The sequence below is a fragment of the Periplaneta americana genome, chromosome 1 (assembly GCF_040183065.1).
Source record: "Periplaneta americana isolate PAMFEO1 chromosome 1, P.americana_PAMFEO1_priV1, whole genome shotgun sequence".
NCBI lineage: Eukaryota > Metazoa > Arthropoda > Insecta > Blattodea > Blattidae > Periplaneta > Periplaneta americana.
The window spans coordinates 196616894-196634193 of record NC_091117.1 but is presented as its reverse complement, the minus strand read 5'-3'; the positions used below and the strand labels follow the sequence as shown (position 1 = coordinate 196634193).

At 34.5% G+C, this 17300-nt stretch overlaps 1 protein-coding gene across 2 annotated transcripts in view; it reads right to left on the bottom strand.

The window, feature by feature from the left end:
* LOC138706270 (fibroblast growth factor receptor 2) overlaps positions 1 to 17300 on the bottom strand; it is a 526650-nt gene that overhangs the window by 111238 nt on the left and 398112 nt on the right. For both annotated transcript variants that reach the window (XM_069835373.1, XM_069835366.1), the window contains exons 4-5: positions 16012 to 16112; positions 8215 to 8356 (exon numbers count right to left, since the gene is read on the bottom strand). In XM_069835373.1, the coding sequence (XP_069691474.1) occupies positions 8215 to 8356; positions 16012 to 16112 (243 nt within the window). The remainder of the gene's footprint in view (positions 1 to 8214; positions 8357 to 16011; positions 16113 to 17300) is intronic.

Below are 17300 nucleotides of genomic sequence, written 5' to 3'. Positions count from 1 at the left end.
ATGTATGATAAGACTTTCTTGTGTTAAACTTCAACGTACCTCGTTTACATGTTTCGACCTATTTATGGGTCATCTTCAGTAGTGTAATCAAGATGTATAATCAAGACAATACAAGTCATTTAATACACAAATATACCAGTTCTGAAGATGACCCATAAATAGGTCGAAACATGTAAAAGACGTACATTGAAGTTTTCGAAATATTCTTTATTTGCTATATTATGTGGAAAATATCTCAAGTTCTAAAAATATTAACTATTATTATTAATAATATTGCTGTATATTATATAAACATATAAACAATAATAAATTTTTACAAAGACTGCACACAGCTTATATTTATTTTTTAATTGAAAGTACGTTCTCCAGTAAAGGGGCCTTTAACATGCATTACTTTTATACATTACTCTTCAAATATATGACATTGGATTAAAATTCTTTTAGTTTTTCTGTTAAATTATGTAAAAAACACAATACTTCTTATCCAGCAGTTTCATATTCATTGGTTAGTGCATTAATTAATTAATTAATTAATTAATTTATTTATTTATTTATTCATTTATTCATTTATTCATTTATTCATTTATTCACTTATTAATTAATTAATTTATTTATTTATTCATTTATTTATTCATTTATTTATTCATTTATTCATTTATTCATTTATTCATTTATTCACTTATTAATTAATTAATTTATTTATTTATTCATTTTTTCATTTATTCACTTATTAATTTATTTATTTATTTATTTATTCATTTATTTATTCATTTATTCATTCATTCATTTATTCATTTATTCATTCATTCATTTATTCATTCATTCATTTATTCATTCATTAATTTATTCATTCATTCATTCATTCATTCATTCATTTATTCTGGTGTAGTTAAGGCCATCAGGCCTTCTCTTCCACAACACCAGGAATACAAATACAATAATAGAAATAAACAGAAAAAAATATACTATGTACAAAGTAAAGCTACACAAGAAATAGAGAGAGAGAGAGAGAGAGAGAGAGAGAGAAAACACTATAAACAAAGTAAAGCCACACAAAAATATACACAGGTTGCAGTCACACAAACTTTAAATGAGTGATTAAGTATCATAATTAATTGTATCCTAACTAATTAACTAACATAAACATTTAGTGCACTACTTTAAAAATTTCAACTCTGTATATCTCACAACAGCATTTTGGAGTATGGTTCCTTATTGCAGTTACATCCTCAATTAAAGATTGTCCCTGTTTTAGAGAAAGTTAAAAATTATAGACAGAAATGAAAATCCCATGTATTCAGAACGCCACCTACAAGAAAACCACGTCAAGTAATAAAATACGGTTCTTTAGAGAAAAGATCTTTCGGCCTCCCCCGAAACATTGGAGTGAGACCGAAACAGACCATTAGGCCTAATACATGGTGGGAAGAGGAAGAGACAAGCAATTTTATTTTCTTGAACTAAAAACATCATTTTGATGGTATTCTATTACAATTTTTACAGGATTAATTACAAAATTGTGGTGGAATTTATTTATTTATTTTGCTAATAATTATAACATAACATATAATATATACAGAAAAAACTTTAGCTCGCCCCTGAAAGAGGAGAACTCGTGCTCAGGGGCGGATTCCTGAATTGAAATTAATAATTATACAATACAATTTGTCTTATGTCTACTGTGCAATTATAGTATATACATTTAAATTTACAATTTTTCAATTTTTATAAAATCAATACATAACTTTTTTAATTTAATACTAAAACTATTAGAATTGACAAGATTATGATGTTTAAATATAAATTTGTTATATATTCTTGGGCCTAAATTACTACTATGATTAAATACTGTAACAGTGTTGCATTTTGGTTCAAACAGTCTTAAAGAATTCATACCTTTCGTTTCATAACTATGAGAATACAATTCAAAATTATTTCGATTTTTATGTATGAATTTTATTAATACAATATAATAAATGTGTTTTACGTTAAGTACATTAAAGTATAAAAACAAATTTTGAGATGGAAAATCAATAGGTTTATGAAGACATATTTTAATTATTTTCTTCTATAATAAATAAAGTGGATTAAAATTGGATTTAAATGAGCTACCCCATCCTATAATTCCATACGTAATTACCGATTGAAATAAAGTTAAGTATATTGTGCTTTTTGACAAGTAATTCCTCAATAAAACAAAATAATATACTATTTTACGTAATTTATTACAAAGGTAATTAATGTGTTGGTTCCATTTTAAATGATGGAATGAAGAATATGTTAGGATAGTGCTCAGCAGAATTCATTTAACAGAATGATAATATAAAATAATCGTTTCTTTGGTGACTGTGTAAAATGCATAATGAGGAAACGTGTGCAATAGAGTAACTAATGCATGATATTTCTGTATAATTAACTTTTGAAATCAAAAACTCTTTTATTAATACAATTAGCAGTATGCATTTACATGTATATCACATTACAGTCCCTAATATATGTAAAGTGCCATATAATTCACGGTTAAAACATATTGATTTGCTTAAACGCATGTATTTCGTCCAGTGGTTTCGCGGAATGTGCTCTTTTATAAATTTATGTGTAGGTTTTCATCAGTACTGTAGTTAAAATGAAAATTGCCGTTTTAAAAATTGTGCACAAGTTTGAACTCAAATGTAAATACGTAAAAAATATTTAACAAATTCGTATTTGACAACACTCAGAGGGTTTTTATAAACATTTTGTCCTACTGCTTATTAATACCAATACATTCCTGATATAAAATTGTGGTACTGTTACAATTACCAAATAAAACCTGTCCCACGCCATAGTTGCATGGACTAATGCGTTATGCCTAGATCTAGCAAAACGGGATGAGCGCTGGTTGAGTCCTCATTAAGGGAGAAATTTTATCGTGAAATTTAGGCCAATATCCTATATGGGAACGCATGCAATGTCACGCTCTTCAATGTCACAGGACGAAAGAAGTTTTGAACAGTCCCCAACTGGAAGAAAAAAATGGCCGCTCCAGAATTATGTGGAAGCGAAACAAGAGCAATAATGAGAACACGATATCTCCAAAACGATCAATGGGAAGACGAGAACAATGAAAATTGAAACTACTGATAGTGGAAGGCAGTGGCGGCTCGTGGGTATTGAATTAAGGGGGGCTGCATACAAAAATAAACCAAACAACTTACTTTATTTAAAGATTAGTTCCATGCGCCTTGTCTTGTAGATTGCAAACCTTTGAATCATCTTCTTGTTAAAATCCGATATGTCGTTTAACATAAGCTTTACAATGGAAAACATAGCTAATGCGGTCAGTCTCTCTTCTCTCATCGTATTTCTAAGATAGGATTTTACTCTCTTCAAACACAAAAAGCAACGTTCTGGTTCGGAAGTTGTCATTGATATGGTGACAGCTATGCGTAGTAGTTCCACAACTTCTGAAAATGAGGCCTGCAAGTTCTCAGATAGAAGAAACATATAAACAAGGACAGGCAGCCTTATCGCAATTCATTCTTGTAGTTCTCACAAAACATTGGCTCGCCTACTGGAAATGTCACTGAGGTCATCTGCCAAAATCGGTGCCCCCGACTATATATACTGTGTGGAGATCGAAAGAAGAAAGCAGGGATACTGGATACATTAGCAAAAAATATGCGAGCTTTGTAGGCTATTTTGTTTAGCGGCTCTTTCCGTTATGCGATTCAACTGATGGCCACTTAATTTCACATTTCTCCTGAATTGTTAAGGTACTGAACTGAATAGACTGTAAATATTGTACAGAATTAAACATTGTTGCACTTGTTATACTCACAACGTTAAAGAAAATGTATTTAAAACTGCGCGCTACTGACAAACTGCTGCAAATTTTGCAGCGCCTGGAAACTCTGGATTCACGGCAAGGGGCAGCAGGGGGATGGGGTAAAACTAACGCGCAAAGCATCCGAGACGAGACTGGCAGCTCCAGAGGAGGAAGTGACTTCACCCTATAATACTTGTCTCTGGTTTCGCTCTGGCAGCACCAGGGGAGGAAGTGACTTCACTAACGATTGCGTGCATGTCAATGAGAGCGAAATTAAAAAAAAAAAAAATTCGAGCCGCTAAATAGAGACTGTATAATAAATGTATTTCACAACATAAAACGAGACAATAACCACAAATGTCTGGGGGTGCTGCAGCTCCGCAGCCCCCCTTCGAAAGCCGCCCCTGGTGGAAGGCATTCTAAACTAAACTCTTCAATGCAATAGTTGAAAGCATTCTGAAAGTGCACCGGAGTAGTTATTCCTCACGTATTGAAGTTTCGGAAATGGATTTTCAGCTACGAACCACTACATCCGTATGGGTGGACAACCTCACAAACGTTTTATAAGATCGGAGATGGACGAGGAAGAACCTGTCACAGAAAGAATTTAAGCTATAGCATTCACGTAGTACGGTCATGTCACGTGAATAGGAGAAAAACGATGGCCCCAACATACGATCAATGATCAACTGGTCGCTTTCAGACAGGAGACGACGGAGAAGACCAAGAAATGACATGACGCTAGCTGTAGGGAGCGGTGTGAACTGCTTGAAAGACAGACTTCGTACACTCTGAGAATAGGAAGCCGCTGAAAGTGGGAAAGTAGCTAAGTTAAACTGACAAACGAATGGTTAAGTATCACCTTAAGGAAGGAAAAGCAATTTAAAAAAAAATTAATTAGGCTTATTGTCGAAAGAATTTGTATTGTTCGATTGTAGTATTCCGACTAAGTCTGCGTATGTCCCCTACCGCCGATATAACAGAATACCACTCGACTTGCAATAATGAATATTCCTTTTCATCTACCCTACCCCATAGATTGATTTGTTGATTAGTAGAAGTGTTGTACCTTGAGTGTAGTGCACCTTGAATCATTTTTTTGTTTCCGATTTTTGCTTCTACCTAGCCAACTCAAACTGAAGTAGATTATAGAGAAAATCACTAGGTTTAGTCCCGTCGCTCTAATTTCCGGCAGCCAATCACGTTGCAGGTCGGCTACATTTAAACGTGTGCGTCTTGTGATTCGCTGAAGAACACGTCATGCATTTCCTAAGACTGGATAAATACTTAACATAATCATCCGCCATTTTGGCTCTTTCGTTGGCGTTCGCAGAAAGCACACAAGGACGTTAATTGCCGCTCAATTATTTGCACAATTACAGTGCGTTTGATTTATTATCATAGGAGCTACGATATGATAATGTTTAACGGTGTGGCAAATAGATCCCTCGTCTGGTAGCTCGGCAACGAAAGAACAAAAATGGCGAACGATACTACCTACCTAGACTTTATAGAGACTTGACTTCCTAAGACGTAAGCAAAGAGGAGGAGTCACGCCGGGAATAACAGCGTTGCGGCTATAACTCTGGTCATAGTTCCGGTTTTATTTATTGCAAACTGTGAATTTTATTGATGAAACAATTTTTTGTTACCAAAAGCAAATACAGTGGAAGCTCTTAAGTTCGACATCCCATAGTTCGGCTGCTTACGTAGGAGAATTAGACACGCCCCTATACGGGCACTAAGAAATGGGTTTGCCATTTGGATGGGAATTGGTTCTATGTCTTGTAGTGATAATTTTGTTAAAGGAAAACAAAATATTTTATTGATTAGGACATCCATATTGATCACCGATTTTAAATTAATGAACTCCTCTTTTTCTATTTGATAATTGTGCCGTTTGTGAAACGAAACTGTCGAAACCCACTGTGGTACTAGAAGAGCATACACAAGTCTCGGGGCGGTCAGGAAATGCAAGTACAGTACTGTATTCGTTGATGGATAACCAATAAGAATTTGTATTCATTTCACCTGCCACACCCACTACCCTTATTGGACAGAACTTTCACTTCTGTTCTGTCGAACTTAGGAGAGTCCACTATATTTCGTTCATTGTTATATGTTTTCTAACACGAAACCAAATTGTATTTGTAACTATCAACCAAGTACGGTGTGTTTTCTATCATCTGGTGTGTAAATATATACTATGTTATTCTCATTTATAGTTTAGCCAGCCATATTTGCTTAAACGTGCATCCTCTTGTACATTGTAAATCACTTGTGAAAATATCTACGGCCAAAGTTATTCTTCTTACTTAGTCTTATTTTCATATCGCATCGCCTCAAGGAAATTACACAGTCTACTGGGAATATTCAACTCCAGAAATCTTGGAGAAGGCATACTGGTAGAAGGAAAGAGAAATTAAAAATAATACAGGGACGTTAATTCTACCAAGAACAGTAAAATCTAATGATGACACTGAATTCGTACCAAATAATTGCATGACATAGGCTATTTTGTTGCAATTATATAAATAATATAGCACTATAAAGGTCTATTATTTGCAGTTAATGACACGAAAATTAACACGTAAACCTAATTAATTATTACATTGACATCATGCGTTGTTATTTTCCAGTTATTTTCTAATATTCCTACAATATAAATATTTATTTTAGTTGGTTATTTAACGACGCTGTATCTACTACTTGGTTAATTAGCGTCGATGAGATTGGTGATAGCGAGATGGTATTTGGCGAGATGAGGCCGAGGATTCGCCATAGATTACCTTGCATTCACATTATGGTTGGGAAAAACCTCGGAAAAAAACCAACCAGGTAATCAGCCAAAGCGGGGATCGAAACCGCGCCTAATGCAACTTCAGACCGGCAGGCAAGCGCCTTAACCGACTGAGCCACGCCAGTGGCTCAATATAAATATAAATGGTGCTTAAAAACGGAGTAAATATAATTTATTAAATGCATCAGAATATAATTTACTTTTATTTTCCATCAGCTTGATGTGTTTTGTACAAATATGATCTTCCAGAAATACTGAACCCCCGAAGTTCCTTCATATTATCTAGTCTCAATTATCTATTTTTGTTGTTTTACTGTATGAAAAGTGAGAAGACTCTCAAAACACAAGATAATTGTCGTTGTCTCCATGGAAATCTGAAGTTTCATCCACAGTCCGCATTAATATAATTAACTGTTTTTGTAGACTAGAATATTGCATGATGTGATCCAAAGATATTACTTACTTACAAATGGTTTTCAGAAAACCCAGATTTTCATTGCCGACCTCACATAAGCCCGCCATCGGTCGCTATCCTGAGCAAGATTAATCCAGTCTCTACCATCATATCCCACTTCCCTCAAGTCCATTTTAATATTATCTCCTCATCTACGTCTCGGCCTCCTCAAAGGTATTTTCCCTCCGGCCTCCCAACTAACACTCTATATGCATTTCTAGATTCGCCGGTACGTGCTACATACTCTACCCATCTCAAACGTTTAGATTTAACGTTCCTAATTATGTCAGGTGAAGAATACAATGCGTGCAGTTCTGCATTGTGTAACTTTCTCCATTCTCCTGTAACTTCGCCCCTCTTAGTCCCAAATATTTTCCTAAGCACCTTATTCTCGAACACTCTTAACCTCTGTTCCTCTCTCAAAGTGAGAGTTCAAGTTTCACTAGCATACAGAACAAAACGTAATATAATTGTTTTATAAATTCTAACTTTCAGCGTTTTTGAAAGCAGACTGGATGACAAAAGCTTATCAGCCGAATAATAGCAGGCGTTTCGCATATTTATTCTGCGTTTAATTTCCTCCCTAGTGTCATTTATATTTCTTGCTGTTTCTGCACGATATTTAAATTTTTTCACCTCTTCAAAGGATACATTTTCAATTTTTATATTTCCGTTTCGCATTATGTCACGAGACATAAACATATACTTTGCCTTTTCAGGACTTGCTTCCAAACTTATCTCTTTACCTGCTTGAAGTAAAATTCTCGTGTTTTCCCTAATAGTTTGTGGATTTTCTCCTAACATACTTACGTCACCCGCATAGGCAAGCAGTTGATGTAACTCGTTCAATTCCAAACCCTCTCTGTTATCCTGGACTTTCCTAATGACATATTCTAGAGCAAAAGATATACTGAACTAAAATTGGAAATACTTTTTCCTTTGTGTGAAACAGCATATTGTCGCTCTGTTTCGTGTTACTTGCCTCGAGATCACCTTCTAAACGCGGGAATTGAATATCGATTTTTAGAGTGTAACCTTTTGCTTTTATTGGCTATAAAGAAGATACATAAATAGTATGCCTATGTTATTGGTAGGAAGTCCTATGAGGAAAGCAAAATCAAAACTATCTCAAATGTGTAGAGATGTTCTTACCTGGAACTGTGTATTTCAGTGATGTATTCGTCTTTCCATCGTGAGGATTGGACTCTACGACTATTTTGTAAGTACATCCAGGGCTAACCCAGAAATCGTTTACAACATCAATGTAATCTGGGATGGACGTATTTGTAGCGTTCTGTAAAAAAGATATTAAAAGGTGTCAAATAAATCTACCGTAGTTTTTTCAAGAAATAAAAATAAATATTAAAGTAATTCATATAATTAAAAAACAAACCTTAGTTTAATAATATTAACAAGACATTAATTTATTTATAAAATTAGCGAGGTCTAAGACGAACATTATGGATAAGTATGTGGTTAAATTGCACATAATAACATTCACAGCAGTATTAAAGTATATCTAGAAATCAGAACAAGGAATCGTGAAGAAAAAAACAATGAGATATTTGTGATATTAAATTCTTGCTTTCAGTAGCTTATGCTTTCAGTTATCACAATGCAATAAATGAAAAGTGTTAATTTTAAATACAATTTTTTTTATTACCAGGTAGCACATTTTCGTTCCCAAACGTACAGAGATCGAGTAGTTTCGTCTGGTAGCTACAACTGTTACGTCACGTGGATGCGTAAGCAAGGTCGAATTGCAAGTAGATAGCCTACGCATGAGGTCATTAAATAATAATGATGTAATGTATTATAAATATGCCCCTGTAACGTCATTTGACGTAGAAACAACATTCTCTTAGTTTAAACAAATTTTTTGCGATGTTCGTAAAAGATTTGCATTTCATAACCTCAGCATATATGTTTTCGTTCACTGTAACGGGATAGGTTTTGATAAACGAATTATTTGCATATATTATGTAAAATATAAATATTGATAATTTGTATATTGATTTTTGTTATTATTATTATATTGTTCCTGTAACGCCATGTGACGTAGAAAGAACATTTTCTTAGCTTAAACAAAGTTTTACTGGCAGTTATAGCAAAAGATATGAATTTCATAACCTCAGAATGTATGTTTTCGTTCACTGCAACGGGATAGGTTTCAATAAACGAATTATTTGCATATATTGTGTAAAATATAAATATTTATAATTCGTATATTGATTTTTGTTATCATTATTTTGTCCCTGTGACGTCATGTGACGTAGGAAGAACATTTTCTCAGCATAAACAAAGTTTTACTGGTAGTTATAGTAAAAGATATGAATTTCATAATCTCAGAATATATATGTCTTTGTTCACCGTAACGGAGTTGATTTCGTTAAATGAATTAATTGAATATATTATATATAGAGTATTTACAGTTAATGTGTATCATGTTTACTGTTTACTTACTTACTGGCTTTTAAGAAACCCGGAGGTTCATTGCCGCCCTCACATAAGCCCGCCATCGGTCCCTATCCTGAGCAAAATTAATCCTTTCTCTATCATCATATCCCACCTCCCTCAAATTCATTTGTATATTATCTTCCCATCTACGTCTCCGCCTCCCTAGAGGTCTTTTTCCCTCCGGCCTCCCAATGTTTACTGTTACGTTCTATAATATATATTGTATATTATATATAATATATTCTGAGATTATGATATTCATATATTTTACTATAACATTACAGGGAAATAATAATAATAATAATAATAATAATAATAATAATAATAATAATAATAATAACAACAATAATAATAATAAAAACCAATATACAAATTATCAATATTTATATTTTACACAATATATACAAATAATTCGTTTATCAAAAATATCTCGTTGCAGTGAACGAAAATATATACAGGGTGATTCACCACCCGTAACATCATTTATTTTGGAAATTAGTGCATTAAAATTTTCGAGATAAAAATATTTATAACATAACCGCATGTGAACTTTCACTTGAGCTTGATTTCAACAATCAGCCATAACAGGAAGTAGGGTCAGTGGCGTATCACTTTAAAATTTCAAATGGGAGTCGGGATCAAATAGGGTACCATTTGATAAAGCTCTTCAAAACAAACAACTTTCATAGGAAACGTTTTTATTAATTCCTACTCTTTCAATGAGAAAACGTACAAAAATACAATGCCATCAATATTGAGAAATGTTGCAAGACAATTAATGTTGCTATGTTACTGAAAGACTAGATGAAATCAAGCTCAAGTGAAAGTTCACATGTGCCTTAGTTACAAATATTTTTGTCTCGAAAATTTTAATGCAATAATTTCCGAAATAAATTACTTAAGGGTGGTCGGAATTACCCAGTGATTTTCGTATGTTTTTTCATTGAAAGATTAGGAATTAATCAAAACTTTTCCTATGAAAATTGTTTGTTTTGAAGAGCTCTATCAAATGGTACCCTATTTGACCCGCGTCCCATTTGAAATTTGAAAGTGATACGCCACTGACCCTACTTCCTATTAGGGCTGATTGATGAAATCAAGCTCAAGTAAAAATTCACATGTACCTTAGTTATAAATATTTTTGTCTCGAAAATTTTAATGCACTAATTTCCGAAATAAATTACTTAAGGGTGATCCGAATTACCCATTGTTTTTCGTATGTTTTTTTCATTGAAAGATTATGAATTAATCAAAACTTGTCCTTTGAAAATTGTTTGTTTTGAAGAGCTCTATTAAATGGTACCCTATTTGACCCGAGTCCCATTTGAAATTTTAAAGTGACACGCCACTGACCCTAGTTCCTATTAGGGCTGATTGACGAAATCAAGCTCAAGTGAAAGTTCACACATGTAGCTTAGTTATAAATATTTTTGTCTCGAAAATTTTAATGCAATAGTTTCCGAAAAAAATGACACGTGTGGCCCGAATCATCCTATGAAAGTTGTTTGTTTTGAAGAGCTCTATCAAATGGTACCCTATTTGTCCCCGACTCCCACTTGAAATTTTAAAGTGATACGCCACTGACCCTACTTCCTGTTAGGGCTGAGTGAGGAAACTAAGCTCAAGTGACAGTTCACATGTGGTTTAGTCATAAATATTTTTGTCTTGAAAATTTTAATGTACTAGTTTCCGAAATAAATGACTTACGGGTGGTCTGAATCACTCTGTATTCTGAGATTATGAAATGCACATCTTTTTACGAACATCACATAACATTTGTTTAAACTAAGAGAATATTGTTTCTACAGGGGCATATTTATAATAGGCCATTACATCATTGTTATTTAATGACCCCATGCGTACCTGCTTGCAATTCGACCTTGTTTACGTATTCACGTGACGTTAATGTTATGTTTTATTTAACGACGCTCGCAACTGCAGAGGTTATATCAGCGTCGCCGGATGTGCCGGAATTTTGTCCCGCAGGAGTTCTTTTACATGCCAGTAAATCTACTGACATGAGCCTGTCACATTTAAGCACACTTAAATGCCATCGACCTGGCCCGGGATCGAACCCGCAACCTTGGGCATAGAAGGTCAGCGCTATACCAACTTGCCAACCAGGGCGACTCACGTGACGTAACAGATGTAGCTACCAGACGAAACTACTCGATCCTCTGTACGTTTGGGAACGAAAATGCACCGCCTAGTTATTATACATCCTGTGCAGCGCGTATAGTAAACGTTGTTATACTGTACATACATTTTATAATTACATGACTTCGTTCTTTCATTAACGTTATTTGCCAGTCCGCAAACCACACACACTGTATCGTGATCCCTCTCACCCACAAGAGATAATTTATTGTTACTATCTAATTCATACCTTCTCCACGAAGAGCAGTTGCAAGGCTTCACTGATCGGAAGGATTACTGCTATCAGGGATAAAAGATTTTAATGGTGTGTGGTGTGATAAGATTTGTTTTAACAGCTATGTACAACGATTGGTGACACGCATACAATTTCTGTTTTATTAGAGCGTTCAAATGAAACCCGGCCATCGGCGGAATTATTAAACTTACTGTTAAATACTTGTCACGGTTGTTAATACACTTCTCCCTCCCACTGTGACACCAGATGAGGGATACCGGCTTCATAACTTCCTGTGGTCTGTATGGCAAACAAGTTTAACAGCATTTTACACGCTTCGTCCCATGTAAATGTGGTTCCATTCAGGGTTTTCTCCAAATCCTCAAAAATATAGAAATCACGTGGAGATAAGTCAGGGCTGTAAGGGGGATGATGTAGTGTTTCCCATCGAAACCGCTGCAACTTGTCCCCTGTATGTCTGGTAGTGTGATCTCGAGCATTATCGTGGAGTGTAATCACTTTTCTTGTCAAAAGTCCTGGGCATTTATTCTTGATATTTTGTGTAAGATGTCCGAGAGTGTCTCTGTAGAGCTGAGCATTGATCACTTGCTTACACTCCAGAAATTTCACTAGTAATGGACTTCAGTAAAACTGATAACATGACTCTTCCTACGATTCCTTGCAAATTGGTCTTTTTAGGGCGAGGGGAGCCAACGCGTTTTCATCCCATCCTAGTGCGTCACACTTACTTACTTACTTACTTACTTACTTACTTACTTACTTACTTACTTACTTACTTACTTACTGGCTTTTAAAGAACCCGGAGGTTCATTGCCGCCCTCACATAAGCCCGCCATTGGTCCCTGTCCTGAGCAAGATTAACCCAGTCTCTACCCTCATATCCCACCTCCGTCAAATCCATTTTAATATTATCTTCCCACCTACGTCTCGGCCTCCCCAAAGATCTTTTTCCCTCCGGCCTCCCAACTAACACTCAAGGCCTATATGCATTTCTGGATTCGCCCATACGTGCTACATGTCCTGCCCATCTCAAACGTCTGGATTTTATGTTCCTAATTATGTCAGGTGAAGAATACAATGCGTGCAGCTCTGCGTTGTGTAACTTTCTCCATTCTCCTGTAACTTCATCCCTCTTAGCCCCAAATATTTTCCTAAGAACCTTATTCTCAAACACCCTTAATCTCTGTTCCTCTCTCAAAGTGAGAGTGCGTCACCCACTGTGCGCAAACTTTGCGATATTGTAGGTGTTCATGTAGGATTTTATGGATAATTCTCTAGATTATATTTAGTAATAAATTAAGTCCGCACATTGTTATTCAATTATTCTTTCGGACAAGAGCATCAATATGTTGAATTGAATTTGGAGTGAAAGTCTTGAGTGCTTGCCCTTCTCGTGGATTGTCCTGTAGAGACGTTCAGCCGGAAGAAAATCGCGCTCACAAATCCTTCACACCTGATTTCCCTAGATACATTTCTCCATATATTGAAACCAATTGCGATCGATTTCAGTAGGTGTACTCTCTTCTGTAATAACAAATTATTTGCAGCATGATGTTCACTTTTGGACTCTTCCATCCTGAACCTACGCTTTTCGTTTATTCGAAGCACCAATAACAGGTATGTCAACAATACCTATTTTATTGTATTGTATTTATTAACATTCCATGGTATTCGTACATTGCTTCACAGCTCGAACAAGGAACAAGTCAAAAAACTTAATATTACTATAAAGTCTTAATTTATAGTCACAGTCTAGTTGAAATATATACAGAAGAGGTTTACAATATAGTCTACTAGTACAACACATAGTTTTAGTATCAATTTCATGAAGCGTTGTTGAATATCATGAATTCACCTACAGAATAGAAGGCGTAAGAAATTAGGTACTTCTTTAATTTGGCCCTAAATAATCTTATGTTTTGAGTTTCATTTTTTATATCCACAGGGAGGCTATTACACATTTTTACTGCCATATAACGCACTCCCTTTTGACTCGTATTTATGCTATGAACTGTTGAATTAGTTACAAAGTTTTCACGATTATATATGAGGAAGATTATTAATGAAAAAATATACTGACAAGCCATGGGCATTATTTGTAGTTTTTTTTTTTAAATAGTCCTACACGATTCTCTAGATTTGACATCTACTATTATTCTAATTACTCTTTTTTGTAGTAGGAATATACTGTTACTATCTGTGGAATTTCCCCAGAATATTATTCCAAAACTTATTATCGAGTGGAAGTATACAAAGTATATTGTTTTTAAGGTATTGACATTTACTATCTCTTGCATAGATCTAATAGCAAAATATGCTGAATTTAGTTTGGGGAGAAATTTATTTAATATGATTTTTCCAATTTAACACATTATCGATTTTTAAGCCACGAAATGTGGTTGTTGTTATTTCTAATAGGGATCTATTGTTAATTATTGCGCTTGAAATTTGCGAGGTTGAATTTGGACAGGATTTAAATTGAATTATGTTAGTTTTGTTACAATTTAATACTAATTTATTGGCTGAGAACCAGTCACATATTTTGAGGGGAATTTCCTCTGTTGAAGATTGGAATGTGTTGGAGATTTGGCTGTAATGACTGTACTTGTTTATCTGCAAATAATATGGGATGACCTACATATTTTATTAGGTGGGCAAGATCATTTATGAACATAGAAAAAGTAGAGGATCTAATATTGATCAATAAGCTTATTCAAGTTTCCAAAAATAATGTAATCATTCTAGTAGTATTTACGTCAGTCTTGTCTAAGTTAATTTCCTAGGAAATATTATCACATCACATTCACCAATAGTTTTCTGCTCAAGGGCAGGTCTTTCAATTATTTTTTCTCTTCCTTATCAGTTTCAGCATTATTCTTTCTTTACCCACTCCTTCTAGTACAGCTTCATTTCTTATTCTGTCTGTCCATTTCATACACTCCATTCTTCTCCATATCCACATTTCAAATGCTTCCAGTCGCGTCTCTTCACTTCGTCGGTAATATCCATGTTTCTACTTCGTACAATACCACACTTCACATAAAGTATTTCACTGGACTATCCTTCAATTCTTTCTCCAAAGGTCCGCAGAAGATGCTGCTTTTTATATTAAAAGCTTCGTTTGCAATTTCTATCCTCCTTTTTACTTCCTGCCAGCAGCTCATATTACTGCTTACAGTAGTCACCCAAAGTATTTGGAACTATCCACTTGTTCCACTGCCTCATTTCGAATTCGCAAGTTTACCTTCTTTATTTTTCTTCCGATAACTATGATCTTGGTCTTGTTTGAATTTATCTTCATCCCATAGCCTACTCCTTACAGTTGTCATTTAGTTCCAATAGAATATCACTTAGTATCATCTCGTCTTCTGTTAGCAACGCCATATCTGCAGCAAATCTTATGCACTTTATTTTTCTTCCTCTTACTATCATCCCACATATGTTCTGAAAGTAGTTATTCACTAAATCCTTCAAATACGGTATATGTTGGACAATGTGTTACTAGAAATTGAAATTGTTTTTATTTGGTATGTGAGTGAATTTAAAAATATGTTACGCAAATGTCGAGAAGGTGACAAATTAATTCAATTTTGCCAAACAAAATATGAATGAATTGGTATTAATTTTAAGACGTAGAAATTTTAGAAAATAAATTGAAATAAAATAGCGTGACACTCAAAATGATGGACTAAAGTTCATGCTTCATTTCTAATACAATTGAAGAAATAAAGAAATTAATTCCTAGAATTTCCATGATAATAAAAGCAGGAATCTAGACGCTAGTGGCCTGATATCATTCTCACCCTGTGAAGCTTACACAGATGAAGCTCGTAAGAAAAAATAAGATGCGCAAAAGTTTTGTAAAGCCCATGCTTTCGATTTAGTTACAGTTCGTCAGTAGTGACAATTCATGTGTTTGTAGTTTTTAAGTAAAATGTTTATATCATTTGTGTCTTTTACCTCAATTTTATTATATTCACAATAGTAGGCCTACATTGTCGTGGTAATATTTTAAGTTGTTTTTAGATTGAATTCATCTACAGTTGTAGCATGCAGACTTCACTGGGTAATGTTAAAATGTACGTACTTGTAACACTCACCTTGTCATTGATATGTTTGTAGTATGAAAGCATATTACAGTTTTCGATGTTGGTGTTGGTCGGTGCCACATGCAAATTATAACCTGTGGGCCGTCTACCGGCTGAAAAAGAAGAAAAAAAAACAGATATTACTTAACATGTTGCTTGAAAGTTATTGACAAAAAGTATGAATGGATATATTAATACCACAGTCTAGTACATACAGTCAAAAGGACTCCTATAGACATATTTTATTGCAGTGTGTCGAATCGGAACATATCCGGAGAAAATATCTACCACCCTCGATGCTAAGTCAGAATAGGAGTTCGCTTGCTTGTCTTGACCTCATAGGGAATAGTGAATACGAACAAAAGACTGGATTGTTCCTCTTGAAGACGAGACAGATTAGAACTTCAGCTGTTGAAGTTTGTGAAGCGAACTGACGAAGGGATAATGGTATCTACTCTCATGTCTGTTTTAGGTTAGGATATATTATATAATGTGTTTTGTTGTGCCATTTTCATTTTAATCTGTGTGTTCTTTTAGAGAGTTGTTGGATCTGATCATAGGTGAGGGGGTGAAATCTACAAAGTAGGACTTGTTTTAGGCACAAAGCACGTATGGTCAGAAGACCCGTGCATTGGATTTAAGAGAAAATTATGATAATATAGTACAGCTGTGTGTATAATATTGCTCAATAAATCCATCTATCTACATACAGTCACGAAGCTTGAGGGGATTTTTTTTTTGCATTTCTCGCGATACAATGCTCCAAGCGGTTAGCAGCTCAGGGTACTAGGAACAAGAGACTGTACGATAGTAGCGATCCTAGTGGCTAGCAACTAAACTTCAATTGTCATTGGATGCATATTTTGTACGTATTGAGCTTCGTGACTGTATGTACTAGACTGTGTTAATACTATTCTCTGGGATTTAAATCTTTAATATTACATTTAAAAGTATTTTCTTCCCCATTACCATCAAGATCATGCTTTCACTAATGTTGACCGGGAGATGGTCAATTTTAGTTTCGCATCAACTGGCCTATACCTTCTTACAATGTTTTGTCGGTCGATTTATACGAGACATTTTCATGAAATTAAAGTTTTTATCATCTCTGGCACTACAATAGTAACATCTGGTATGACGTCCTTGAACCATTGGAAGGACATTGTGCTTCACCGAAAACGATTAACTAATTGAATGTCATAGCCGAAAGGTATACCAAAACCTTAGAAGGTGATAGACAGTTCCTGAATTTGAACGAAGTATTGAAGAAAAATTTTAATTTTTTCAACCAACAGATATCT